The sequence below is a fragment of the Cavia porcellus genome, unplaced genomic scaffold (assembly GCF_034190915.1).
Source record: "Cavia porcellus strain 051 isolate PalLab524CR breed Dunkin Hartley unplaced genomic scaffold, mCavPor4.1 scaffold_2, whole genome shotgun sequence".
NCBI lineage: Eukaryota > Metazoa > Chordata > Mammalia > Rodentia > Caviidae > Cavia > Cavia porcellus.
In genome coordinates, this window is record NW_026947485.1 from 6,447,790 (window position 1) to 6,471,511 (window position 23,722).

The 23,722-nt window shown below is 41.7% G+C and overlaps 1 protein-coding gene and 1 long non-coding RNA gene across 13 annotated transcripts in view; both read left to right on the plus strand.

The window, feature by feature from the left end:
- Nucleotides 1-355: 355 nt before the first annotated feature.
- Magi2 (membrane associated guanylate kinase, WW and PDZ domain containing 2) overlaps nt 356-23,722 on the plus strand; it is a 1,223,070-nt gene continuing 1,199,703 nt past the window's right edge. For all 11 annotated transcript variants that reach the window (XM_063233871.1, XM_063233916.1, XM_063233891.1 and 8 more), the window contains exon 1: nt 356-657. In XM_063233871.1, coding sequence (XP_063089941.1) covers nt 357-657 — 301 coding nt within the window. In that variant the 5' untranslated portion in view covers nt 356. The remainder of the gene's footprint in view (nt 658-23,722) is intronic.
- The window catches only part of LOC111756875 (uncharacterized), a 168,817-nt gene continuing 145,758 nt past the window's right edge, over nt 664-23,722 (plus strand). Inside the window, exons 1-2 of one of the 2 annotated variants that reach the window (XR_010042297.1) lie at nt 664-11,298; nt 21,715-23,235. This is a non-coding gene — a long non-coding RNA (uncharacterized LOC111756875). The remainder of the gene's footprint in view (nt 11,299-21,714; nt 23,236-23,722) is intronic. The other variant, XR_010042298.1, reaches the window with a different exon arrangement.

Below are 23,722 nucleotides of genomic sequence, written 5' to 3' on the forward strand. Positions count from 1 at the left end.
CGCTCCCCGCGCACCGCGCACCGCGCAGGAGCGGCCCCGGCGCCCCGACCTCCTCCCCGCCCCCGCCTCGGCCGCCGCTCGGTGCTGCTCGGCGCCGCCTCGGCTTCCTGCGCGCCGGGGCCGCCGCAGCCTTGAGTGTCGCTCCGGGGACAGCGCCGCCGCCGCGCCGGGCCGCCGCCTCCGCCCGGCCTCCAGCTCCGTCCTCGGCCCGGCCCGGGAAGAGCGGCTGCGGAGCGCGGCCAGGGAGCGGAAGGCAAAGTCCGCGCTCCGCACCGGGCGCCCCCGTCCTCTCCTCACAGTGCTGCCGTCCCCTGCCCCCGGACCCCAGAGGCGCCGAGGGGACCCACCCCACTGCCATGTCCAAGAGCTTGAAGAAGAAAAGCCACTGGACCAGTAAAGTCCATGAGAGTGTCATTGGCAGGAACCCGGAGGGCCAGCTGGGCTTCGAGCTGAAGGGAGGCGCCGAGAACGGCCAGTTCCCCTACCTGGGCGAGGTGAAGCCCGACAAGGTGGCCTACGAGAGCGGCAGCAAGCTGGTGTCGGAGGAGCTGCTCCTGGAGGTGAACGAGACCCCCGTGGCGGGGCTCACCATCAGGGACGTGCTGGCTGTCATCAAGCACTGCAAGGACCCCCTCCGGCTCAAGTGTGTCAAGCAAGGTGAGAGCCGGCGCGGGGCAGGGGTGCGACGCGCGCGCGGGGCGTGGGTCCCCGGGACCCGCCGGCGCCCGGAGCGCAGGGGCCGAAGGCGGGGTGGCGCGCAACTTTTGTTGGCGCAGTCGGACCCTCCCCTTGGGCAGGGGCTCGCCGTGCTGCGGCCGGCTCCGGGCTCGGGGCTCGCGGGGCTGAGGGCAAATTGCGTGTGCGTCAGTGGCATGGCCCCCGAAGGATGGACAGGGAGGCAACAGCGAGTGGAGCGCGCAGCGGCATCACCGCGGCCCGGCAGGACCAGAGGGCGATGAGGCTCGCGGAGAGCTGCATCCTGCGCTCCGGGAGCCCGGCTGGATGGAGAGGATAGGACACGCCTGGGTCTACAGCTGTCCCCTAGGGACCTCTGCGCCCCTGACTAGCAGGAAGAGGCAGGGATACTTTGCTTTGGGCCCTTTGACGGGTTTTCGATAACTTTTTGCCAGCCACACTCCGGTGTCCCCCGCCCCCGCCCGCGGTCGTGTCATGTGGGTACCGCGCGTCACGTGCGCACTGAGTAACCCGGGGTTCACCCCGGCCAGCGGCGAGGAGGAGGCTCCGGAAGACCGCAGGCTGGGGCGCCGGAGCCCAGGCGGGCGCTGGGGCTGCGGGAATGCACTTCTTTGGGGTTGGGCTCGCTCGGGGAAGTCCTCGGCTGGGGCTTCCCTGCGGCTGCTAACCCGGGGGCGTGTTTCTGGGAGGAGCTGGATGGAAGCGTTGCGGCGCTGGCTTCTCAGCTCCGACCTGACTCTGCTGCTGCGCCTCCACAGGGCTGTGTGGCGGGGGCTTGGGAGTCTGGCGCCGTGCAGGACTCTCCAGTCCCCAGCCCAGGCTGTGTCTGCTTGAGGGGAGGCTGGTTAGGGTCGGGGAGGAAGGAGGGAGTGAAACAGAAGTTTGAGTGCAGAAAAGATGCACCCGCTCCGCGTGGGATCCCATACGTGTTGTAGCTGCAGGAACCTTTACCTGTGGCAGGCATGCATGCACGGTAGTGTATGCCTCAAAGGCCAGGTTCAGTGAAATTCCGGAGATCCTTTTTAAATTTAAGCTGTTTTTAATCCACCCAGTGATGAGCTATCCGTGAAAAATACTCTTTATAGTCTCACGTAGTTTTTTAAAAATAATGAATTTGCCGTTTCTGATAATAAAGCTTTTTTCCCTCAAACTGTTGTGTTCTAAATTAGCAGTTGGTTTGTGATCTCCTTAACACGGCAGACCCAGAGGAAGAAATTTCCTGAGTGATTTTGAGATCACCTAAAGAGCTAAAAGTTCTGTTCTTTCCTTTTTCTTTTGCTTTTAGCTTTGTCTCCAAAGTTGGCAGCAGCCAGTTTGATAGGCCATGTGCCCTACATTCCCTGTGCGGTGGCTTCTAACGCGGCTCTTGCTGTATAGGGACCCACATAGCCTGGATTCCTTTCCCATTTAATATCTCACGGTGGAAGATAAAAGGCACAAAGTTCTCTAATTCTTCCATGTGGAAGGCGGGCCAAGCAGGGCCTTTGAAATGTAGTTCTCCAGAGGATCCTGGTGCTCTACCTCCTCTGGCTCCTTTCAAAGATGCTTCAAAGGCAGGTGGATCCTCAAGCAGGGAGGCACCCTTTCTTCTGGGGTGACCTCCAGCTGGCATCACAGAATAAAACCTCCGTGTTCCCTTTAATTTGGAAAGCTGAAAACAAACTATGCGAGATTTCCTGCCCACAAAGCCCTAGTCTCCTCCATAGAATGTGAGTTGTATGATTACTGTTGATTAATAAAATAACCATAAACATTTTGATCAGTTGATTCTTTTAAGAAACAAAGCATCTTCAATGCTTTGGAATAATATTAGTAAGTCAGTTCTCTTTGAGTCAAGTTCATGAGAGATGCCCTTGTGGCTTTCTGGAAAAAATATGTTATCTTTCTATATAAATACAAATATATATACATATAAATATCTATAACTAAATATCTGTGGATCTCTCTCGCTCTGGCTGTCTCTGTGTGTGCATTTATTTCAGCGCTTTGACCTTGAATGTTAAATATGGTCCTTTCCTTGCCTCTGTTTTGAATGAGAGTGATCACAGGGTCCAATGCTGGCTGAAGAATTAAGCAGCACTTTCTCTGCTGTTACCTCCGTCTCTTGGCACATTTATTATGCTCACTTCCTTTGTAGTTGCTTGAAATTCACACCTTCATTTTCATAATGAGAAAAAAGTTTGCACATCTGACCTCTCAGATTGCCTGGAGTTTGACGCTAACTTTCAAACCCATAGCAAACCTTGGCAGGACCCTCAGCCTCGGGAAATAGGACAGAGAAGTGGGAAGGCCTGCTCTCTCCTGCATAGATTGCCTGTGGTAGACCCCTCCTTGCCTGTCCTCTAAACGGGTCACCAATCAGACAGGCTACTGTGACTTTGAAGAGTAAATAATCCATATTTAAACCATGTACTGTCAGGCAGATGGGCAGCACTAGGTAGACGTTAATGAATTTTATGTTAGACACATTAATCATTTTGAACTAAAGACATGATGAAATATTTTTTACTTTCAAGGTATTCATTTTTCAATATTAATCGGTATTAAAAATATGTGACGATTGACTAATAGTATAAGTAATTTGCAAGTTGTATTCCTGAGGTTTTGTTCTGCAGAATAAAATGAATCCTGTTTTTGAAAAGCATTTCTTTGAAAAATAATGTCATTAAATACAGTAGGACATATTTTCAGTTTTAAAAAATAACTCCCATTAAATCTACCTTTTTGTGTACAGATAATGCTATTTGTGATATATTTTATACTTCAGAGATAGCTTATATTTTCCTTGTAGTTTATTTCTTTTATGGTCTTATCTGTCCTTCTCAAAAATTGGTGAGTATTTTGAATTGTTTAAGCTTGACAATCATAGACATTTTATTGGAATTCGTTGAGCTCAGAAATGTATTTATAATTCTTAATTTATTTCTCAGCTACAAATAGTGTTCTTCATAAAGGAGATCAGAAATAAAACAACTAAATATTAAGTCATCAGAATCAAAAATATATTAAAATAAAAATACGTCAAAGTCAGCAAGAAGTACAGTTTGCACTTTTGAAAATAAAAATAGGATAATAGAAATACTTTTCTATATGAACACTGTTTACAAGATCATACAACCAACAGTATTTCACGCCTCGCACCCTGGTAATTTTAGCGTTTTAGTTGGATTAATCACATCTTACAATTCAATAGAAACTTCCATCTTAAAGTTCTACTGTCAGAACATTCTCAAAAATCTTTCTTAGCTATATCCTGACCTTTTATCGCAAGAACCATGTAACAGTACGCTTAGCTTTCTTAGTGTTGGCACTTTTGAAAAGTTATTATCACCTTCCATTTCACTTCTCTTCCACCTCCAGTAAGTACAGATGTGATATTTCCTTTAAAAAGTAAATTGTTACATAAGTAATTTCATAAGAAATTCATAAATGCTGAATTTATATGATTACTCAGAGACTTGCATAGAGATAGGAATCTCTTGAAAATGTACTCTTTCATACCATTGTTGACAGTTACTGCATTTTTTGACATTTTATGGACTCTTGATGCCATTTTGAGATTACTGTTGTAAGGTCAAGGCTTTGTGTGGGGCTGATCTGTAGTGCTGACCGCCGTGGCCGACACACTGAGTTTCCTTCTGGCAGCTGAGTGTTAACTCAGCTGTGTCCCCTACATCTCTTTCAGAAGACCCTTTAGGGGAATGAGTAGGTGCTTTAGATGGGTGCTTGGTTCCTTTCATTATTTGAAATGATTTTGTGTCTTGCTTTATCTGGGAAATGTTTTGTCCTCCATGTACTTATTACATGGACTCATGTGAAGTTTTGTGTCTTTCTCAATAGTTTTGGTTTACTTAAAAATTCCCATCATTACTATGGTAGTCATCATAACCCAAAAGAACCAAATACACTCATTGACAGAAGAAACTGTAAAATAAAAGGTAGTTTTTCTATGCTGATTTTTCTAATGATAAAATCTGTAGAGAAATTTTATGAACCTTTTAGCTGGCTTCAGAGAAATGTCTGTATCCATATTTCACTATATATTTTATACATAATACATGTACGTTGAACCTTAGTGTTTGAACACCATATAAATATATATACGAAATCAGAAGCTTTTCCATAAATACCTTGAATATTATTGTGATTCTGTGCAATGAAATAGCAAGAAACAAAACTATTTAATTTTTAACTGTATGCTTTAAAATATATCTTTCTTACTACACTCTGAAGAGTCCTTTTTTAAAAAATAAACATGTATTTTCCACATGCTACACTGAATTATTTATATTCCCATGGATCAACAGTCGCACAAAAACTGACTTTACATTTTCCTTTAACAGATCATGGAGAAAACTGGAACAAAAATATTAAGTGCAAACCCAGTTGTTCATTCACATCTGAGCAGTATTGCCTGCCCTAAAATTCTGCGATGCTATGGCTCATAACATGCCTATTTAGTTGGAGTATATGTGTGAATACAATAATAACAAGTGCTGTGGAAATCCACAGATTATCTAGGTGTGGTGGTACGTTCCTGTAATCCCACCGCTCAAGAGGCTGAGGCAGGGGATCACTGTGAGTTCGAGGCCAGCCTGGAATACATAGTGAGACCCTGTCTCAAGAAAAAAAAGTCCACAGATTAATAGGCCAACATATCCTATGCTTCTTAAAATCTGATTAACCATACTCAAACATAAGCAGGTTTCAGAGATAGGAAATGTCTAGTGATACTTAGTCTGGGAAGCATTATAATGTGCCAACCCTAGATTGCCTCTGTCCGTAATCTATGCTGTAAATATGTTAAAGGACCTTCTTATTAATGAAAGTTCTTAAAAGTTGGGAAGTACTCAGGCTTCAAGCGTCTCTGACAACTTCCCTGGCATCTTGTCTTCCCTCCGAAGTGCCCTGTGTGGGGTGAAGTGTAATCTCCGTTTCCTTGCTAGAAGGTCAGGTGCTTAGGGAGTAAATCTTCCCTTGGGGTTAGGAGAAAGAATGCCTTCTAGAGAAACAGTGCTTTGCCCTCTGGGGAGGTAAGAAGGAATGTTCTCACCTATCTGCAGATAAAACAGTCAAACCCCTTTAACTAGTGCTTGTTTGCAGCTGTCCCCACAGCTGGCCCTCCTTTATTTTTTGGTTGGAAACACACTGCTTTCCTCTCATCTCTGTGTAGGAGATACCCTAGTGCACAGCAGATTCCTTCAGCTTCTTTGGATGCATGGGCTGCACGCACACGCGTGCACAGACACACATACACGTGCATACACAGAGGCACCATTACACACACGGTTCTCAAACACTGCAGTTCAATGCAGGTGTTAAATCAGCAGTCCTATAAAAGCACGTATGCATGTGAAGACACAGTGGTAACATCAGAGAAAACACTCACATAAAGTCATCCCATGTGTGGAAAATCTAGCAGAAAAACTTACTGAGTGACTCGATGATTTCCAACTGTGAGTGATGGTTTAACCCTTATTAGGGATGAGATCAAGAATCTCAAGGATTTCTGTGTTTGTATGTATTAATTCCTAAGAGATAATAATAAATCCATTTAGTAGTTTAGATTTCACTTATTTTTAGTCGCATCACCAAATGCTGGACTTTATAATTTTCCTTACTGTTCTATAATGTTGCAAAAGAAGAGAGAGAGAAACAAGGGCATAGTTCTATATGACCTGGATAACATGATTGAAGAATAGCTTAAATTATATTGGTTTAAGTTTTATGAGTAAAATGAATGTTATGAATATGCAATATATTTCAGTTCTAAAGAAGTCAGCACTTCAAAACAAGTGCAGTGATGCCTAACACATGTACTTATCTGAAATACCAGCAATGGAGTCTATAAATGAAGAGATGAAGAACAAAATTTGAGTTTAGTAAGCAAGGATCCTGAGAATTTTAAGTAAGAAATGAAGAGTATTTACTTCGAGTTACATTAATATTTTAATTTTTTTGAGGAAGGACCGGGGATCAAACTCAGGACCTCAAGCTTGCCAGGCAGGCACTTGTGCTACTGAGCTAAATCCCCAGCCCCTTAGGTTTTAATTTTAAAACAATTTTCTTAATGTCAGATTAATTCATCATGCAGCAGTACTGCATATGAACCTTTAGTGCATGTATATCTTAAGTCAAATATAAAAATATATAAAATTAACTGTCTTTGATATCCACATGTACTAAGTGTTATTAATCAAGAAAATGCTTTTTTAAAGGCCTTAGCATAAGTCTTTGATTTATTTACTTATTTCTGATTCCTTAAAATAACACTATAGAATGATGGCATACCATGTGATGCTTCCATGCTTGTATATATTGTGTAAATTACCTTCTCAAACGTTTGTGCATCATTTCTTGATAGTGAAAACTTTGGCTATTCTTCCTTCTAACTTCCGAAATTGTACCACGCATTATTATCTGTAGTCTGTCCACTGTGCTGCAGTGACCTGCACATCTGATACTTGTCCAGTTGACACTTTTTGTTTTTGAGTTTTTCACTGCGTAGTTTACAGCGGTGTAGCTCAGGCTGACCGGAACACACTGTGATCCTCCTGCCTCAGCCTCCTGAGTGTTGGGATTACAGGTGCATGTCACCATGCCCAGCTCCGATTGTAGCTGAGTACCTAGTGATCTTTCCAAAATTGATTAAGAAATCTTTATTTTCTAATGTGGAGCACAGCTGGATAACTGTGAGGAAACTGACTCTTGGGTGTTGACTAAGGAGATACTTTGCTTGGCTGAATATCTTTTCAGATAGGACTTAGAAATGCCGTGATTGTTGGCGATCTGCCTAGCCCGCACTTCTTTTCCTCTCTAGCTTCCTGACTGATGCGCTGCAGTTTCCTATCTTGCTCTTGTTCTGCCCCAGGGGATGGATCTCAGGAGTCTAAACCAAGCTCGGCAGTGCCATTTCTTTGCCAGTGATTTTTTAAGAAAATGGCGTATAACCTTGTTCTAAGTAATGAAAAGCGAATTCCCTTGGGGACTTTCTAAGAAATTTCTTAGTTCTTAAAATAAGATTCAAGGGAGAGCTATTCATTTTTCTGTCCGTGAAAGTTGTTGCATACGGAGGTGAAGCCTGAAGCAAGCGTAGGCATCTTGTAATCAGGAGGAGAAAGAGCCAGGGGCCAGAAGGGGCAGCAAAGAATGCCCGAGAGGAACAGACTCCTGCATGCACTGTGGAAACCTCAAGCCGACTCAAGCCCTGTCTCCAGACTTCTGTTACTGAGACGATGATACACAAGATGCTTAGGACATTTCAGTTGCATTCTCCATTACTTGCAGAAAAAAATTGTGGTTTCTAGATCGATAAAATGGTATAAAAACAGATATTTCATCCCAATTGTATTGTTTGAAGGAACCATTAATGAATGTCTTCCAAAAACAGGAGAATTTTGAGACTAAATTGAAATCTATTTTTCTATTATATAAGCTCAAAGTCTGGGTGTTTCTTCATTACCTCATTCAGTTTTATTTCTGTTTTTAATTCTGTACACTTCTTTATCATCCTGTCATAAAATATGTAGGCATTCAAATTGACTTTCATATTATCCAAAACAGAACATAGTCAAGAAAGCAAATTAGTTACAAAAATATGCCAACATTGTGCACCAAAAGCAATGCAAAATAATTTGAACTGATATAATGTTTACAGATGTCTGTGTGGTTGATTCAGGAATGGATATACTTAATTACAAACCAACTCCTCACAGTGTTCCGGCTCCAATTATTCAGGGCTAGAAATAATTTATTAATTATTCCACAAGCACTTACTGGTATCCTACTCTTAGGCAGGCACTAATCTAGGGACTAGTTATAGAAAGGTAAATAAAACCTTGTGAAGACTTCATCCATACCCTTGGGTAGTTTGTCTTGTGGTATGTCTCTGTGCATGAGTTAAAAGTCTATAAAAGAAGGTTCTTTCCATCATGTCAAGATACCCTCTGTGATATTTTTGGAATGCATGGTGAGAAAACAATGTATCTTACAGGAGACCTGTGGGCTAGGAGTTCCTGATCACCCACATCATAAATCATGTGTGTACACTCTGCGTGTGCATGCTACACACTGAATAGTGATGATACAGTGGTGTCAATTCCTGATCACACCCTAGGATTTCACGTGGCAGCAACATAGTGATGAGAACAGAGCTTCAGGGACAGGGAGGCCTGGGAGCCCTCATAGCACTGCCACATGCTGGATGTGAAGAGAAGTGTTGTACATCTCTAGCCACCAGTCCCACCTGTGTAAAGTAAATACCTAAATACCAATGCAGGATTTTCCTCATGGGCATGTGACATGACAAGATGTTATAATGCCTACAATATGTTTATCTCAGGGCCTAGGATATAGTGTAGGCTAAATAAGCTTTTGCTATTATTAGCGTTGCTGTATAGAGCTCTAGAATTTACAGTATGTATTAGTATGTAGTAATATTTGCTTCTTCATTACTATAAATCAGAATTTTTATTTCAGTAATTAATTCCAAGGCCTGGGTCGGGAAGGACCCTTGCTGTGTCCCGGAGTTTCCTGGTGCCTTTTATGGATGAAGGAACACTTGAATGAGTGAGCGTGTGAGGAAGGAGAGCTCTTCTCCGCAGAAAGAGCCCAGGCGTTGGAGCTGGAGGGTGCAGGGATTTGCCAGGCTGTTTCCAGGTACCTAATTCTGTACTTTATACAGAGCACTGATGGCTGAGGTAGGCTTAGCTGTGGGTGGGGGTGCTCTGAATCTGCACAGCGAACCCAGTGCTGTGCTCTGTGCGTTCAGCAGCAGGCTAAGCACTTTAAACACGTTAGTTAGTCCACATGAGTGTCTCAGCACTGCCATTTACCTCATCTTACAGTTACGGAGACAGCAGCCCAGAGAAGCCACGTAATAGCTGAGCTGGGTTCACACCATGGCAGTGCACACACACACCCTGCTAGCCTGACCATGGTGTGCAGAAGTTTGAAGAGAACTTGGAAGGTCAGCTTGATCTAGCATTTTCCCAGTGAGGTAAAGTGTCCACAGCATTCACAGAAGACAGGTTAGCAATGAAGAGACCCAATTCAAAGGTGGTGGAGACAATTTAGGAGGCTGCGAAATCATCTAGGAGCAGCTTTGAGGTCGTGGACTGTAACAGTGATGCAGGGGTGGAAGAGGGAACCACACACCTGGTGAAAGCATCAGCGTAGGGGGCTACAGGCGGGAAAGGAGGGGCATGGCTTGACTTCCTAGTTTCCACTGGGCAGGACCCATTGCTCAGAGAAGGGCTAGAGCAGATCCCAGGAGAAAGGCATTTCCATTTGGGATCTATTTAACATGAGGCACCTGTGAAGAACTCAGGTCGTAAGTACCCGACTGACTCAGTCTTTAGTTGGAAGAGTGGCTGGGCTGAATACATGGAGCCTATCCAGCAAGAGCCGGTGAAGAGAAATAAAAAGACTCACAAAGAAATGTTGTGATAGTGCAGTGTGAGGAGAGGGTGAGCTTTTCCAGGGAAGAAATTGATTCTGTCATCTGCGCGGCCTTGTGATTGCGTGGTCAGCAGAGGCAAACACAACAATGGAGGTCAGAACTGCGCGGTCGGCAGTTTCCCTGGTGTCTGGCAAAAGTGGTGGAGACTTTTGTTTTGTGCAATTTCAGTGGGGACAGTGGTCCAGAAAAGTTAGGTGTCACGGGGTTACAGAGTGAGGAGAAAGCCGAGAAATGGAAATACACATCGGACTCCTCCAAGGAGACTGCTCAGCAGGGAGGGGAATGGACAGTTTCCCGGAAGCCGTGCAGGGGTGAGAGGGGATGAGGTTGTACACAGGATGGAAGCGGTCTGAGCTGCAGTTCCTGAATTTATCACCTAAGTACACTTCACCTTAGCAATTTGAAAGGATTGTAGCAAATGAAGGTGCTTCAGCTGATGAATGGGATGAAACAGTTTCTCACAACTTTTTGTCTTGGCTCATACTCCAGCTGAGTCTTCCCACAAGAGTGACATTAGAGGGTCGGATGTGACCCGCCACAAATAGTGAGTGGAAAAAGAGATAAAAGCTGGCTTTGAATGCCCACAGGCAGTTGATGGTGTAGGAAGAAAGAACACAGTGAACTGGGAGCACCTAGAGGGAGAGAAAGAAGCAGATGAATATAACATAAAGAGTGGACCTGGAGCCCTGAGCATAAATTGGGCAGGAGTCTCAAATCCATTGCTTTGTTTCTAACGTGCGATTAGCGTTTGCTGAGCCTCAGTCTCCTCATTATGTTAGAAGGCCATGCCAGGGTCAAACAACATAATGTGGTGGGAAACATTTTGCAAAACATTAAGTGCAGCTCGAAGGGAATCACTGTGTTATTTGGAGATAGAAGGGCCAGGGGAAGGGTCAAAGCATAAGCAATGTTGAGATCCTTTAGGACAGGGAGCATAGACTGCAGACACAAAAGCCTGACGCAAGATAAAACTTGACAAGAAGGACGCCTGTGCAGCAAGCTACAGACCCGCCAGGCCGAGAGGGACTGCAAGACTGTGGTGGTGATGACGGACTTCTTCGGAACTTGGAGGAGCATCAGGGAAGGACTTACACAGAAACCTAAAGGCTGGACGCGATGCTGCCCGTGGGTACACACTAAAGGTGTGCGACAGAGGGAGGAACGTGGTCAGAAGGGTCTCCTTGTATCATGGGGTGTTTTAGGGTGAGTGGGATTGGTTTGGCCACTGTTTCAAAGGGAGGAAAATCAGAGCAAGGCCTAAGAACTAGTGTTCTGGGAATGGAGGGTCTGGATGAACTTGGAGTATATTTTAAAGGTTCAGGGAGTAAAATTTTACATCTCAATGAGTGGAGCATAGTGGTCAAAAGGAGGCCAGAGGTGTGGATGACTCCGATTTCTGACAAGAGGATGAGCACACGGGGTAGATCTGATGCTGTTAACAGTGGGGCCTGAAATTGAATCTGTTGGGAAATGGCTTTAGGATGTTCTAGAAAAAGAATGTCGTCATCTTTGAGGACCATGGAAAGCACAGTGAGCTGTGGAGAGCAGCGTGGCTCAGAGCGAGTGTATGAGTAATACGGTTATATTCATGACGTAGTCACCCCTGATGTTTCACTGAGGCCTTGGAACTGGTGAATTAGAGATGGTCTGTTGCATGTTTTTGGCAGAATTTCTTAGTTCATTTTACCCCCACTGATACTGCTTAGAGAGCACAATGTGTGCAGAAAGCGAGTGCCTAAAGACATGACAGATTCGAGGTGCCTGGCCACTGGTGGGTTCAGATGGTTTGGGCCATGTAAGCATAGAGCTCAAGAATTGTTGGACCCGCAGACAGGGGAGTTGAGCAACTTGCTTTGTACAGTGGTAGCAGCAGCCCCGTAAGGAGCTCTGCTGCCCACGGAAGCCACTTAGAATAAGAAGTATCCAGAAGAAATTTGAGGAATACCTGTACTTAACGCAGCTGATTGCCTACTTGATATTTCTGATGGAGGCCAAGAGAGAGCAGGAAAGCACATCTGTGGTAGTACACAACCTGTTTCTTTAAACTGGGATCTTATTAATGTGTTGTAGTAAGGCAGAAAAATAGAAACAGACCATGGAGATGGAGGTAAGATAAATGTTTCAGTGCTTAGCACTGAAAATGACATTCTGATTTCACTAGCAAGCCCAATAAAATAATAGCAACAATTCTATTGTTAACAATGCTGTTTTTATCAGCACTGCATTTTTAGTCTTAATTCAAAGGTCACAGCAGCTGTCCAGTCCCCAGTTTTTGATTCTATGAGCTACTATTTTAAGAGTTTCCTCTTTGACCATTGCTGTGATATTCTAGGACATGTTGGGAATAAACCTTAAGATGCAAACTCTTCTCTAAGTTATACTGAAATTTCATTGCTGAGAACTCTGCAGGTGTTAAGTGAGTTACTTTCCCCTAATATGTAAAATTTTTCAATTATTTCCATATGGAAATGGCTAGCATCTGCCTCTTTGAAAACTGTATCAAAGTACTATCCTACATCTTAATGATATAAAATTTTAATTAAAAGTTTTTCCTTGCAGGTCTCGTCTTTAGTTCCAGGTCCAAAACTTAGAGGATGAAATATTTTGAATTATACATGTTTTACAATGGTGTTACAAATTAATATGTGTGAATATCTGAAAGTGTCAGTTACTTTATCTGGATTTGATATATGAGAATTAGATCCAGATTCTAATAGTTCATAACCAACAAAATGTATTCTTGCTTTAATCTGCTGTAACAATGACTTGTTAAGAAAGTGGTTAACCCAACTGGTCCCTAGTCCTAGACTTGGAATTTATTAACAGCAGGACAACTTCTAATTCCTTTGTTTCCTGAGAACCTGGAATGATACCTTGAAAATGTGGGGACTGTTTTTGAAATATTCACGACACGTATTGAGTGATGGAAGCAGGTCCCATTTCCCTGCAATCCAGAACCACTATGCATCAGCAAGCGGCCCCAGAGGAGCACCTGGTGTGTCCCAATCCAAGGGCTGGTGGCCTGAGAACAGGAAGGTCCAATCTTTGTGTTGTAGTCTGAAGGCAGGAACAAGCCAGTGGCCCATTTAACAGTCAGGCGAGACGAATTTTCCTCTACCCACGGGGAGTATAAGCATTTTTTTATTTTCAACTGACTGAGACCCATGTACCTTAGAGAGGGCGATTTATTTCACTAAGTATACTACAATAACTTTTCCTATTTCTGGAAAGTGAACCCTGAGCGTTTGCACTGAGCTACATACCCAGCTCTTTCTTGATTGATGATTTTGAGTGAGGGTTTGGCATAGGTGCCCGGGCTGGTTGGAACTTGTGATCCTTCTGCCTTTGCTTCTCAGAGGGCCGGCATCACAGTGATTAAAATCATTAATGTAATTTTAATCTCACTCTGGTCCACCCTAATAGACACGCCTAGAATTGCTTGAGCATAGATCTGGGTACTGCATAGTTCAGTCAAGTTGCCACATACAATTCACCAGTGTACATTAAGAACCTGTGAGCATAATTAACATACCTTGTAAGCACAGCCCAGGGGCTACATCCTTCAAAAATACTGTAAAATAATTGAAGTAATTTCTGTTTGAATGTACTCAGAGTTGACTCTATGCTGCAGTGGGTCTTTGGCGAAATGCTTGTGGCTTACCTCATCCATGATGAGACTCGTTTTGCGTAAAGTGTGTTTCTTTTCAAAAAAGAGCATAAGTGATGGCCCATTTTGTTCATAATGAAGCTAAATTGTGACTTTCTTAGTTTTTTGGGTATTGCTTTTCATTCATAAAGCATAGTGCGAAAGACTTGGTGTCTGTAACTCAAGGGTAAAACTTTAGCTTGCTTAGCGATGTTTCCTGACTCTCAGTGTTGAAGAAGTCCTGTCAGAAGCCAGGTTGCCAGGCAACGGTTACCTACTAGCATCCAAGCAGTGTAGCTGCCATTGACAGAGCCAGGGTGACTGAGGAATAGTTCTACATCTGACCCTTACACTTTGGCTGTAACTTCCTACCCACGGCTTTACACCACAGGGCTCTTTATTTGCAGCCCCCTCAGCCCAGCAGCTTATTTCTTCAGTGCCTCATTGTGTAAACCCTCATGCATCCTTGACCCTCCAGTCTAGTCAAAATGCAGCCACATTATTTTTGTCTGATTATCAGAGGCCTCTCTGCTCAAGCTCCCCCTTCCCTAAGTGGTGAACGTATCTTTAGGAACGTGCTTCAGTCTGCTGGGGAAACCTTCCACATCCTTCCAAGGACGCTGTCACACTTGGTTTATGAGGGTCGGCATAGGCTGACTCTTGTTTTAAGTTTTCAACACTTAGGTGTTCCGGGAGCTACCCTTGTGAGGGACTGACTCCTTGCAAATGCTGCAGTCTCTCCTCTAACAGAGAAGAGGGGTTGACGTGTCATTGGCTATCAAAATTCCCTTCAAGGAATCCTTTTCACACTCCTTTTGCAGATATGTTATCTGCCCATCCAGGTGGCTGAGTGTGCGGGGCATTGAACTGGTTTTACCATGGATATGATCCATAACTTGCTAATTTTCCATTGTCATTGAATCTGAAGCCTTAGCTGCATTCCGAGGAAACAGAAAAAGTCCAACTTCACATCTAATTGTGCTTATTTAAGGCTTGCAGTACTTGAAGGCAGGCATCTTCAATCATCCAGGTTAAACATGAGGAAACTGAAAGGAAGTCTCATCGCTTCTCCAAGGTCAAACAGATTGCTCGAGATTATTCCCTATGAGGTAGCTGGCAGACTTAACGCCTGTGCCTTTATCTACTGTGCTGTGTTCCTACAGCAGAGCAGTGCTGGGTCCAGAAGGATTAATGGATCTACCCGTCAGGCAGATACAGTACCCAAATGTACTTTCTAGTTCAGTTCCCTTTCCAAAGCTTCAGATTTTCCAATAGAAATAGCATACCTTTCCTCTCCTTCTTCCCATCTTAGAATTACTTAAACATTTCAAAATTAATTGCTAAGTTTTATGCTGGAATCATAAGCATTTTAGGTTATAATATTTCTCATTCTTCTGTCTCAACATTGTATCACAGTGCATCATTGGCAACTGTCAAAATACAACAGGACTGTACTGAAAGACAAGCAAAAATTTTTAAAGAAGTATTTAACCCCCCCACACACACCATTTCAGCGGTTTCCGAATTTTAAAGAAATACTCTTTTGTGAATTTAAAAGTTAATTGTGTTTTCATTTTATATGAATATTTTTCTCATAAATCAAGCATTTCTTATTTGTCTTCATGCATCCCCTTAGGAAATTGTTAGTCTTACTGCCATGGTTGACATAAATCTGATATTTGTTTACATTCAGTGGCATGCAGATACAGCATACATGCTGCATTGCTAAAATGTATCTGCTTGTACAATGTAAAGCTGGGGATTTGGCTCCGAAGAGCATCTTATCTCAGGTGTTTTGTTCTAGAAGCCTCATGCAGTGCTTATATTTAGTATGACTTGAGTTGCAGATTTATTTCATCTTGCCTAGCAGCATCAGCTATTTCCTTTCTGCTGGTTCCAATTATTATGATTATTTCCAGCCTGAGTGAAGCTTGGCAAAAGCAAACATAGGAAGGGAGAGAGAAGAATAGGTTTTTTCCCTCAAGTTAACATCCAAGCTTATTGGTCTTTATTTACTGCAGAAACCATTTGTTAATATTTGGACTTAGCAATTTACTATTGATTTTGGTGTCCTTTAGCTTTGCAGACAAATACCTAAGCATCTCCAGGACCCAGTTTTAACACTAAGGCATAAATTGGATGTAAGTTTCCTTTTCATCAGCCCTAATAGATGAGAACATTGTTCTCTGTTGGAGAAGCTACAAAGATGGACTTGTATTTGCTGAGTTCTGTGACACACTGTGCTTGTACTAAATGAAAACGTGATTTTAAGCACATATATGCTATGCCATACAATTTAAATAATATCCAGAGTGAGACATATGAATGCACACATGGGTAAGACTACAGGTTAGATTGCTTCACCTGGAACCCATATCGGGCCCTCACCGCCATGTGCACTGAGGATATAGAACTGATATGGAGTAGCTTTCAGGAAACCATGCATGAAAGCCGTTTTTCCTCTATGTATCCTTGAGTCTTTATGGCAAAAGATAGTTTTTTTTTTTTCTCTATTCCCAGGTTACACAGAGGATTTGATCAAAGCTCTAGGGGTTTAACTCGTTTGAATAAATTTGCTCTGAAGCTTTATATAGACCCAAGGACTCTTTGGGAGCAGAAAGATAATGAAGGCACTAACTTAGATGCTGACTTTGAGAGCTGGGGTCTGTCCATTGTTCCCCATTAGTCCTCATGGACTCGGTTAACTAAATTTCTACAAAGCCTCACTTTGCCACTACAAAACAGAAAAAGGGGTTCATACAGGACAGGAGTTTTTGGTGTAGGTCTTTACATTTATAAAATGTATTTTAAGAGTTAAACTGGAACATGTCCTACTAGGTATATAAGAACTTAGAGTAATTGTACATTTATTCTTTATGACAAATATTTCATATGCTCATTTTGTAACATGTTTTCTTCCATTTTGCACTTGTTTAGTTCATAGTTATTTTCCTAATTTTTTCTAGTGTTCATTGATAATTATGTTTTTAATTGGTTAATATTATTTCTTTATATAGCTTTCAAGTGTCTGAAAATTTCATTTTATACAGTAACTCTTAGTAGAACAGTACATTTTGCCACTCACATAAAAATCATTTTGTCGGGCTAGGGGTTTAGCTCAGTGGCATAAGCGCCTGCCTGGCAAGTGTGAGGTTGTGAGTTCAATCCCCAGTACTGTCAAAAAGTTGTCTTAAGAAAATAAATAAAAACATTATAAACATTATTTTAGAAACAACTTTTAAACTCAATTGTAAAATCCTGTTCATTTGGTAGATTTTGAATCTGTTTTCAAGGAATTGTTTTATTTTTATTACCAGAAAAGAATCAACTTTGTGTGAAAACTATAACATTTTATGATAAACTTATAGAAATTTTCACTTTTCTTTTGCCTTTGTTGCTACCTTTTAAAACAAAACATTACAAAACTCTGCTGAAGGTTGGCAGTCTAAATCTTTTTAAGCAACATTGTAAATTTTATTAAGAAATATAAAAAATCAAAATTGTTTTTTTTATTTATTGACTAGTCAATAAGTCATAGTTTGATGTCCATGCTGAAGATATATGTTGAAACAATTTGATTTAATTCAAGTAAGTAAAAAAGACAGATTGAAAGCTGTTCCATTAAGCAGTGTGTTTCATGAAAGGTAGGGAATTACTTTTGTGAATAGAAAATATATGTAATTTATGAAGCATTGTGGATGTGGATTTGGCTGCAAGCATAATTACGTGGACTCCAAGAATGTGTAGAAATTACAAAGAGATGAGCTCTCATTCACCAGTGTGTGATCTCTTACTGTTGTTTTTATAACTGATGAGCTATGTTTCCAAAAGCTTCATTGAGAACATACCCAAAGTGTTATCTAAACATCAAACTTCTGGAAAGTATTGATAGGTAAATGCCTTTGTATTCTTAAATATTAATACTTTCCAAGGGATATACCATGGGAAAATGGAAGCAGTAACAATTTTCTATTTCCAACAAGGTGATTTCTTATCCAGAATAACCTAACAAGGACAATGAATCTAGATGAATTTTCAGTTGGATGCTGTCCATTTATGCAGTGCCCAGTATTTGAATACTCTCCCAATTATTTTTGTATCATCAAGGAATACATATATGGGGATAGTTTATAATACTTTTGAAATTTAAAGTTGCTGTTTGGTGTTAATTATAAAAGAGGACAGTGATGTTGCTAGAAAAATTCGCTTTTTTCTTTTGTAGTATTAAAACTAACTGCAGAACCCTTTAGATGTACATTAAATGACCTCATTTTCAAGAGATAGTTAAGAACACGTTCTAAAGAGGGAATTAAGTGGTAAAGCATTTCTCATCAAGGTACAGAACAGATTTTTTGAATTTACAACAGATAATATCAGTAGTATATAGACTGAGATTTCCCTAAATGTTTGGAGTTGTAGTTTAAAAATAATTTTATCCCAAGGGGTGAAATCCAAGGGACACTAGTTTTAAAATTAATGTGTATAAAGTTCAGCTGTGACTTTTTGCATCCTGGTTTGACAGATTTATAGAGAGAGACTATAAATGTGCATTATTTGTTGACAATTCTAGGTATATATGTAGTAATTTATCCAAAATAGTACACTTAGCTAGATAAATAACCCACATCTTCATCTGTTAAGAAAACACATTTGGGAATGTAGGAAAATGAGAATTTTCCTAGTTTTATAAGAGATAAAAGGTCACTCTTTGGTTGGGCCTGTGGCTGCATATTCAAAGGACCGTCCTGTGTGTATTTTTATTCAGGACTCAGAATTTCTGTAATGGAGATGCTGATGAGGAAAATGAGGAGGCCCAGAGGAGCAGAAATAGAGGAGGGAGAAGATAAGTTTGATTTAGTCCAGAAACATAGAGTTTGATCTCATGATCTGTGTACTCATTTTTGGAAAGTGTTCAATCAACGTAATTGTCTGGCTACTCGTTCCGTCTACCAATTCCCATACCGGAGTTCGGAGACGGAAGGCCTCGGGAGAAGTGCACACCCCCAGCTTCAGTGGAACCACTCAGGGATCCACTCTCCCTTTGGGACTCAGACGAAAGTGCGCAATGTGTATGAAAAACAATGAGGCCGTTAACCCCATAAATTGAACATCATTTGTGTGTTTCTTTGAACAGACTCTTTCTTTAAAATGATAAAGGGTCCTTCATCAAGTTCAGGTGCAGGGCTGTCCTGGAAGGCTTTTGTTGTTTTTGTTTAATGATTTCACAATGCTTCGTAGTGTTGAGAGGTGAATACTCATTGGATTGTTTCTCCAAGGGCTGGTTATGGGCTCTCTCACCCTCTTAGTAAGCTGTGTCTGCAAGTGTGACCCAAGAAATACCACAGGACTGTGACAAATACTGGGTCCTGGGTCAGTCTCCAGTGATATAAGTGAGAACACAGAATAGAGTGAGGCTGATATATAGAGATCAGACTTAATTAAATTTATGTCTGTGTCTATGTCTATATGTGTATCTATCTCTCAAAAAAACATTAGTGTTCTTTGTGCTTAGGAGTAACAAACACTCTTCCCTCCAAACACTGACTTATAAAAGAAGTTGATTTCTTTTGAGAGTAGATAGTCCAGAACAAGAATGGAAGCTCACCAGTTAACTAAAACTCAGAATGCTTCCAATGTTGGGCTCCCGAATCCCTGTCTTATCTCTATGAAGTCCACCCTTCTAATTCCTGCCATTTAATGGGTAGAGCCCAATCATTCTTCCAGGTAAATATGTTTCATACTGTTACTCCTACTGTCTGGACCAGAGATGTTACTGAGATGTTAAACTATGGCTAAATGAACAAGTGTAGGAGAGTGATCAGACCCTGGCAGATACCTCTCCTCATCCCTCACTCTTCCCAGATGCTGTTTACTTCTGCCTTGTACTCATTAGATACAATAATTTCAGGCACAAGTTATTGAAAACCAAATCAAGCAAGCATAAGCCATACAGTTATTTATAATTGTACATAACAGGAAGTCTAAAGATAGGCGGACTCCAGGATTGCTTGGCTGAATGGCTAAAAATTCCTTCCACTCTGCCATCTTCAGATAGCAGAGATCTTCTTAGCAGTTATTGGAGGGAATGGTACTGACCACTCGGTGAACATGATCTACCTAAATGACTTCATGTGTTGTTAGAAATAACGCTGGAGCTACTTGCTGAAATACTCTTCTGCCCACAGCAACTCTCCTCAGGTTGTCTCGTTTCTTTGTTTCTATTCCCCAAATCAGGACTCACTAGTGGAAAGCTGGGCAGTTAATAAATATATAGTATTATTTCTTGAAATTATTTCTGATTAGGTGAAACCGTAATAAATAATTCATTACAGTTAATATTGTACAATGAAAAGAGAACTTTGAAATCAGACCTGATGTTGGATGTGGCGTACATTACTGGCTCTTTCTTAGTATCTGTGTCATTTCTGAAGTAGAGATTTGAATGCCTGATTTCTGCCAGTGAGGAAGATGAAACGTGAGCATCTGTTTACAAATAGTAGATAGAGTTTTTGTGTTGGCCGTGTGCAGCACTGTTACTAAACACTAAGTGCTTTCTAAAAGCTACAAATGCTTATATTCATTTTTGCCTCCAAATGTGGTATGAAGAGAATGCATAATGTTGCATGACAATGATGCATTCTTTGTGCATTTAAATATCTGTATTGCTTTTTTCTTATTTCATATCTTCTGTTCAGTTTTTTTTTTTTTTTTTTTTTTTTTTTTCAATGAAGGAAAGTAGCTCAAACTGGAAAAGCTTTGATGACGTGTAAGGCGCTGGCTGTGGTATGAAAGGAAATCCGTGCAAGCCAAGAGCAGGCTTCTTTTGTTTTGCCATCGCACAGGTTTGCTGTCTCCCTTGGCATTCTCTCTGTATCGCCATTGGGCAGTTCCAAGTTTAGTTTCTGATTGAACCTTCCCAGAGTTGGGCTGTATTTCTGCTCACTGAGAACCTGGCCTTATTCCCTGCCACGCAATCTGTAGTGCAAAAACCTAAAATAAAATCATGCAGCTGAAAAACAAGCTAGCAAACAAACAAACATTAAAGAATCACGAGTTGCAGATTTATTGACTTATATATCTTTCTGTTTGAAGTTATAAAGCGATAAATCCATTGAGCTTCCTTTTATTTTTTGTCAGTGTGAAATGCTTAGCATAGCTTTACCTGGTCACTGTATTATAAAGGGACAAATACGCATTTCTGTCACTTTGCATTTTGTTTTTGATCTATTATTTGCCATGATGATTGAGTTACATAAAATAATTGTCTTTGGACAAAAGTCTATTTCATAGATAAGTATATGTACAGTTACCTTAAAATAAATCTCATGATTTGGGTTTGGATTAGGATTTCCAAATACAACAAAACATGGTGTCCTGACAAGCCCAGGAGAAATTACTAGGGAAGGATGATTTCCATTGCAGCGTTAGTCTAGAAGCCTTCGTTATGGGTTTGAATTATTCCACTCTGTTGCCTGAAAAGTCGTAGTGTATTTACTGGGATTAACAAAGGCCAACAGCACTGTGGTGCGGTTACTTTGGGGAATGGCCCGCTGCCGCTCCCTTCAGTGAGCTTAGTCAAGCCGCCCCTTTCTTCAGTTCAGCTCAGTCTTCAGATGTCACTGTGGTAAACAGCTGGCTCACTTACTGCAAAAGAAACACGTGGGCCATGCCGCCGAACAGTGAAGTGTCCCCATTTGTTTGAATTTTGGCAAAACTGCAGGAGTTCTGATAGAAAGAAATACAAGAATATAAAGATGCTCGTATAAAAGCCAGAAATTAGCAATCAGCATATTGCATATGTATAAATGGCATATGCCTACTGATTAGAAATGAAAACATGTGTTTGTTTTATGTTTGGCACTCAAGGATATAGCCATTAAAATGATGTAAATGTTTCCGTCTGTGTTGTTAGCATTTTCAAGGGGACGCCTCGCACAGTGCTGGCGGGAGCATCTTCTGTGTGCTGCCTTCATTAGAGTTGTGCCCTTGTGTTAGTGAGCCCAGCGGTGCAGCCACCAGATGGAGCCACTTGTGTAAGTGCATAGCGCGATCCTCTCCAATGAAGGATTTTAAAACAAGGTAAAACTGTCTTGCTAGTACTGCTTTATCCAATCCCCTCCCGCCCCGTTTTTTTGAAATGTCCAATTTGGCATTTAACCTAAAATGTTATCTCCCGATCAGTCATTCTCTTTGGCTCACCATTTCACTGATACAAAGTGAACCTGTCCCTTTCTAAATCCTCACTGCTTTGGTCTATTACAAAACCAACAACAGATACCAAGAAAGAGGCAAAGACAATGAGTGGCAGATAATATTAGAAGCAGTGGTCTCCAAAGAAAATGTATACTTTCAAAGTCTAGATAAAACATTCATTTTGGGCTCAATGTGCTATAAACAGAATGATGAAATAGCAGTGAGGTGATAAAGAATAAAAATAACTTACTAGTACTGGGCTTAAACAGAGCTAGGCTGAGTATTGTTTTAAATTGTTTCATTCTGAAAAATATAGGAGGTACTTAGCCATGGAGAAAAATAACTCAAATACAAGTAGCTTCATGATTTCTAGATATTGGTAAGAAAGATGGAATGATTTGTCTTTATGATAAACGTGATAGGTTCTGCGTTCCACAGATGTAAATGATTTGATACTTCTAGAGTTAATCATCACTTTATTAATTAGTCGATAATATTTTGAGGTAAGGAAGGTCAGTGCTGCTGATTGTGTTTCCAGTGACTTTCCTGATTCATACTTCTCACTCTGCCGAAATCGAAAACTAATAAAATACCAGCCTCAACTTTTTTTTTTTTGTCTTTTTCCTTTTTATCGGTACCGGGGATCGAACCCACGACTGCCTGCTTGCAAGGCAGGCGCTTATGCCGCTGAGCTAAATCCCCAGCCCCCCCAGCCTCAAATTTATGAAAAACAAATTGCTGGTTATTTGCGCTCAGCTGAGTAGTCTGCATGAATGGAGCCAGAACCACACATCTGAGAGCCGCATTGGCCGGCTCCCTCTGTGCTCCTCCTGGGCTGGTATCTAAGCAGGTGTGTGAGGGTGAGCAGTGCTGGTAGCTAAGTGCACAGTACCCCATGCTGGAGGAGCAGCGACCAGAAGGATGCTGTGGCTGCCATCACCCGATTGCTTTGCCAGATTGCTCCAACTCAAACTACTAATTTTGAAAAAAAAATTAATTATCTAAATTATTCTGATTCATTTTCCAAAGTGACATTTGTTTTGGCACATTTGAATGTGGTGTATGAGATACTTCTAATCTCAGAAACAAAGTATTCAAAAATTGCATTTTCCTTAATAAAGCCTTGCTGGCTGTATAAACAGGCACCTGGAGGACATTGATGGAGCCCTGGCCCGAGATTCTGTATCATAGTATGACACTTCCTGTCCCCAGAGGAGCTGTCTTTTGCAGCTTATGTCAGGTATGGTTATGTTCATGTGTTTGTTGGCATTTGTATGTGTTTATCGCTCTCGGTGGATAAGGATCATCAGTGTCCTGATATTTCCCTTCCTGGCCTCCCGCCCACGGCCATGTCCCAATGGCAGTCCTCCAGAACTCCTACTGGTACGGACATCATTCACTTCTTTACCTCGCTTCTAAATTACTCCAACAGGTTACTTTTAGTCCACAGGCTACATTGCTGCCATGTTCATCTTTCTCAAAGCGATGTTTTTATCAGAATATTTCCAAATTCAGAATATCAGTTGCCTCCTAATTCCCTGGCACAGCATATCCACACTCTGATGAGACATTCATATCCTGATGTCTGACTCCAAGGAGCTTTTCTAGCTGTTTCTCCATACCCATCAATGCGAACCTGTCAGAGTACATTTATTACCAAATTTCCTCTTACTGTGAGTATGTTTTTCTTTGTTTGATGTAAAACTTTTGTCTGAATTCTTTTGCAG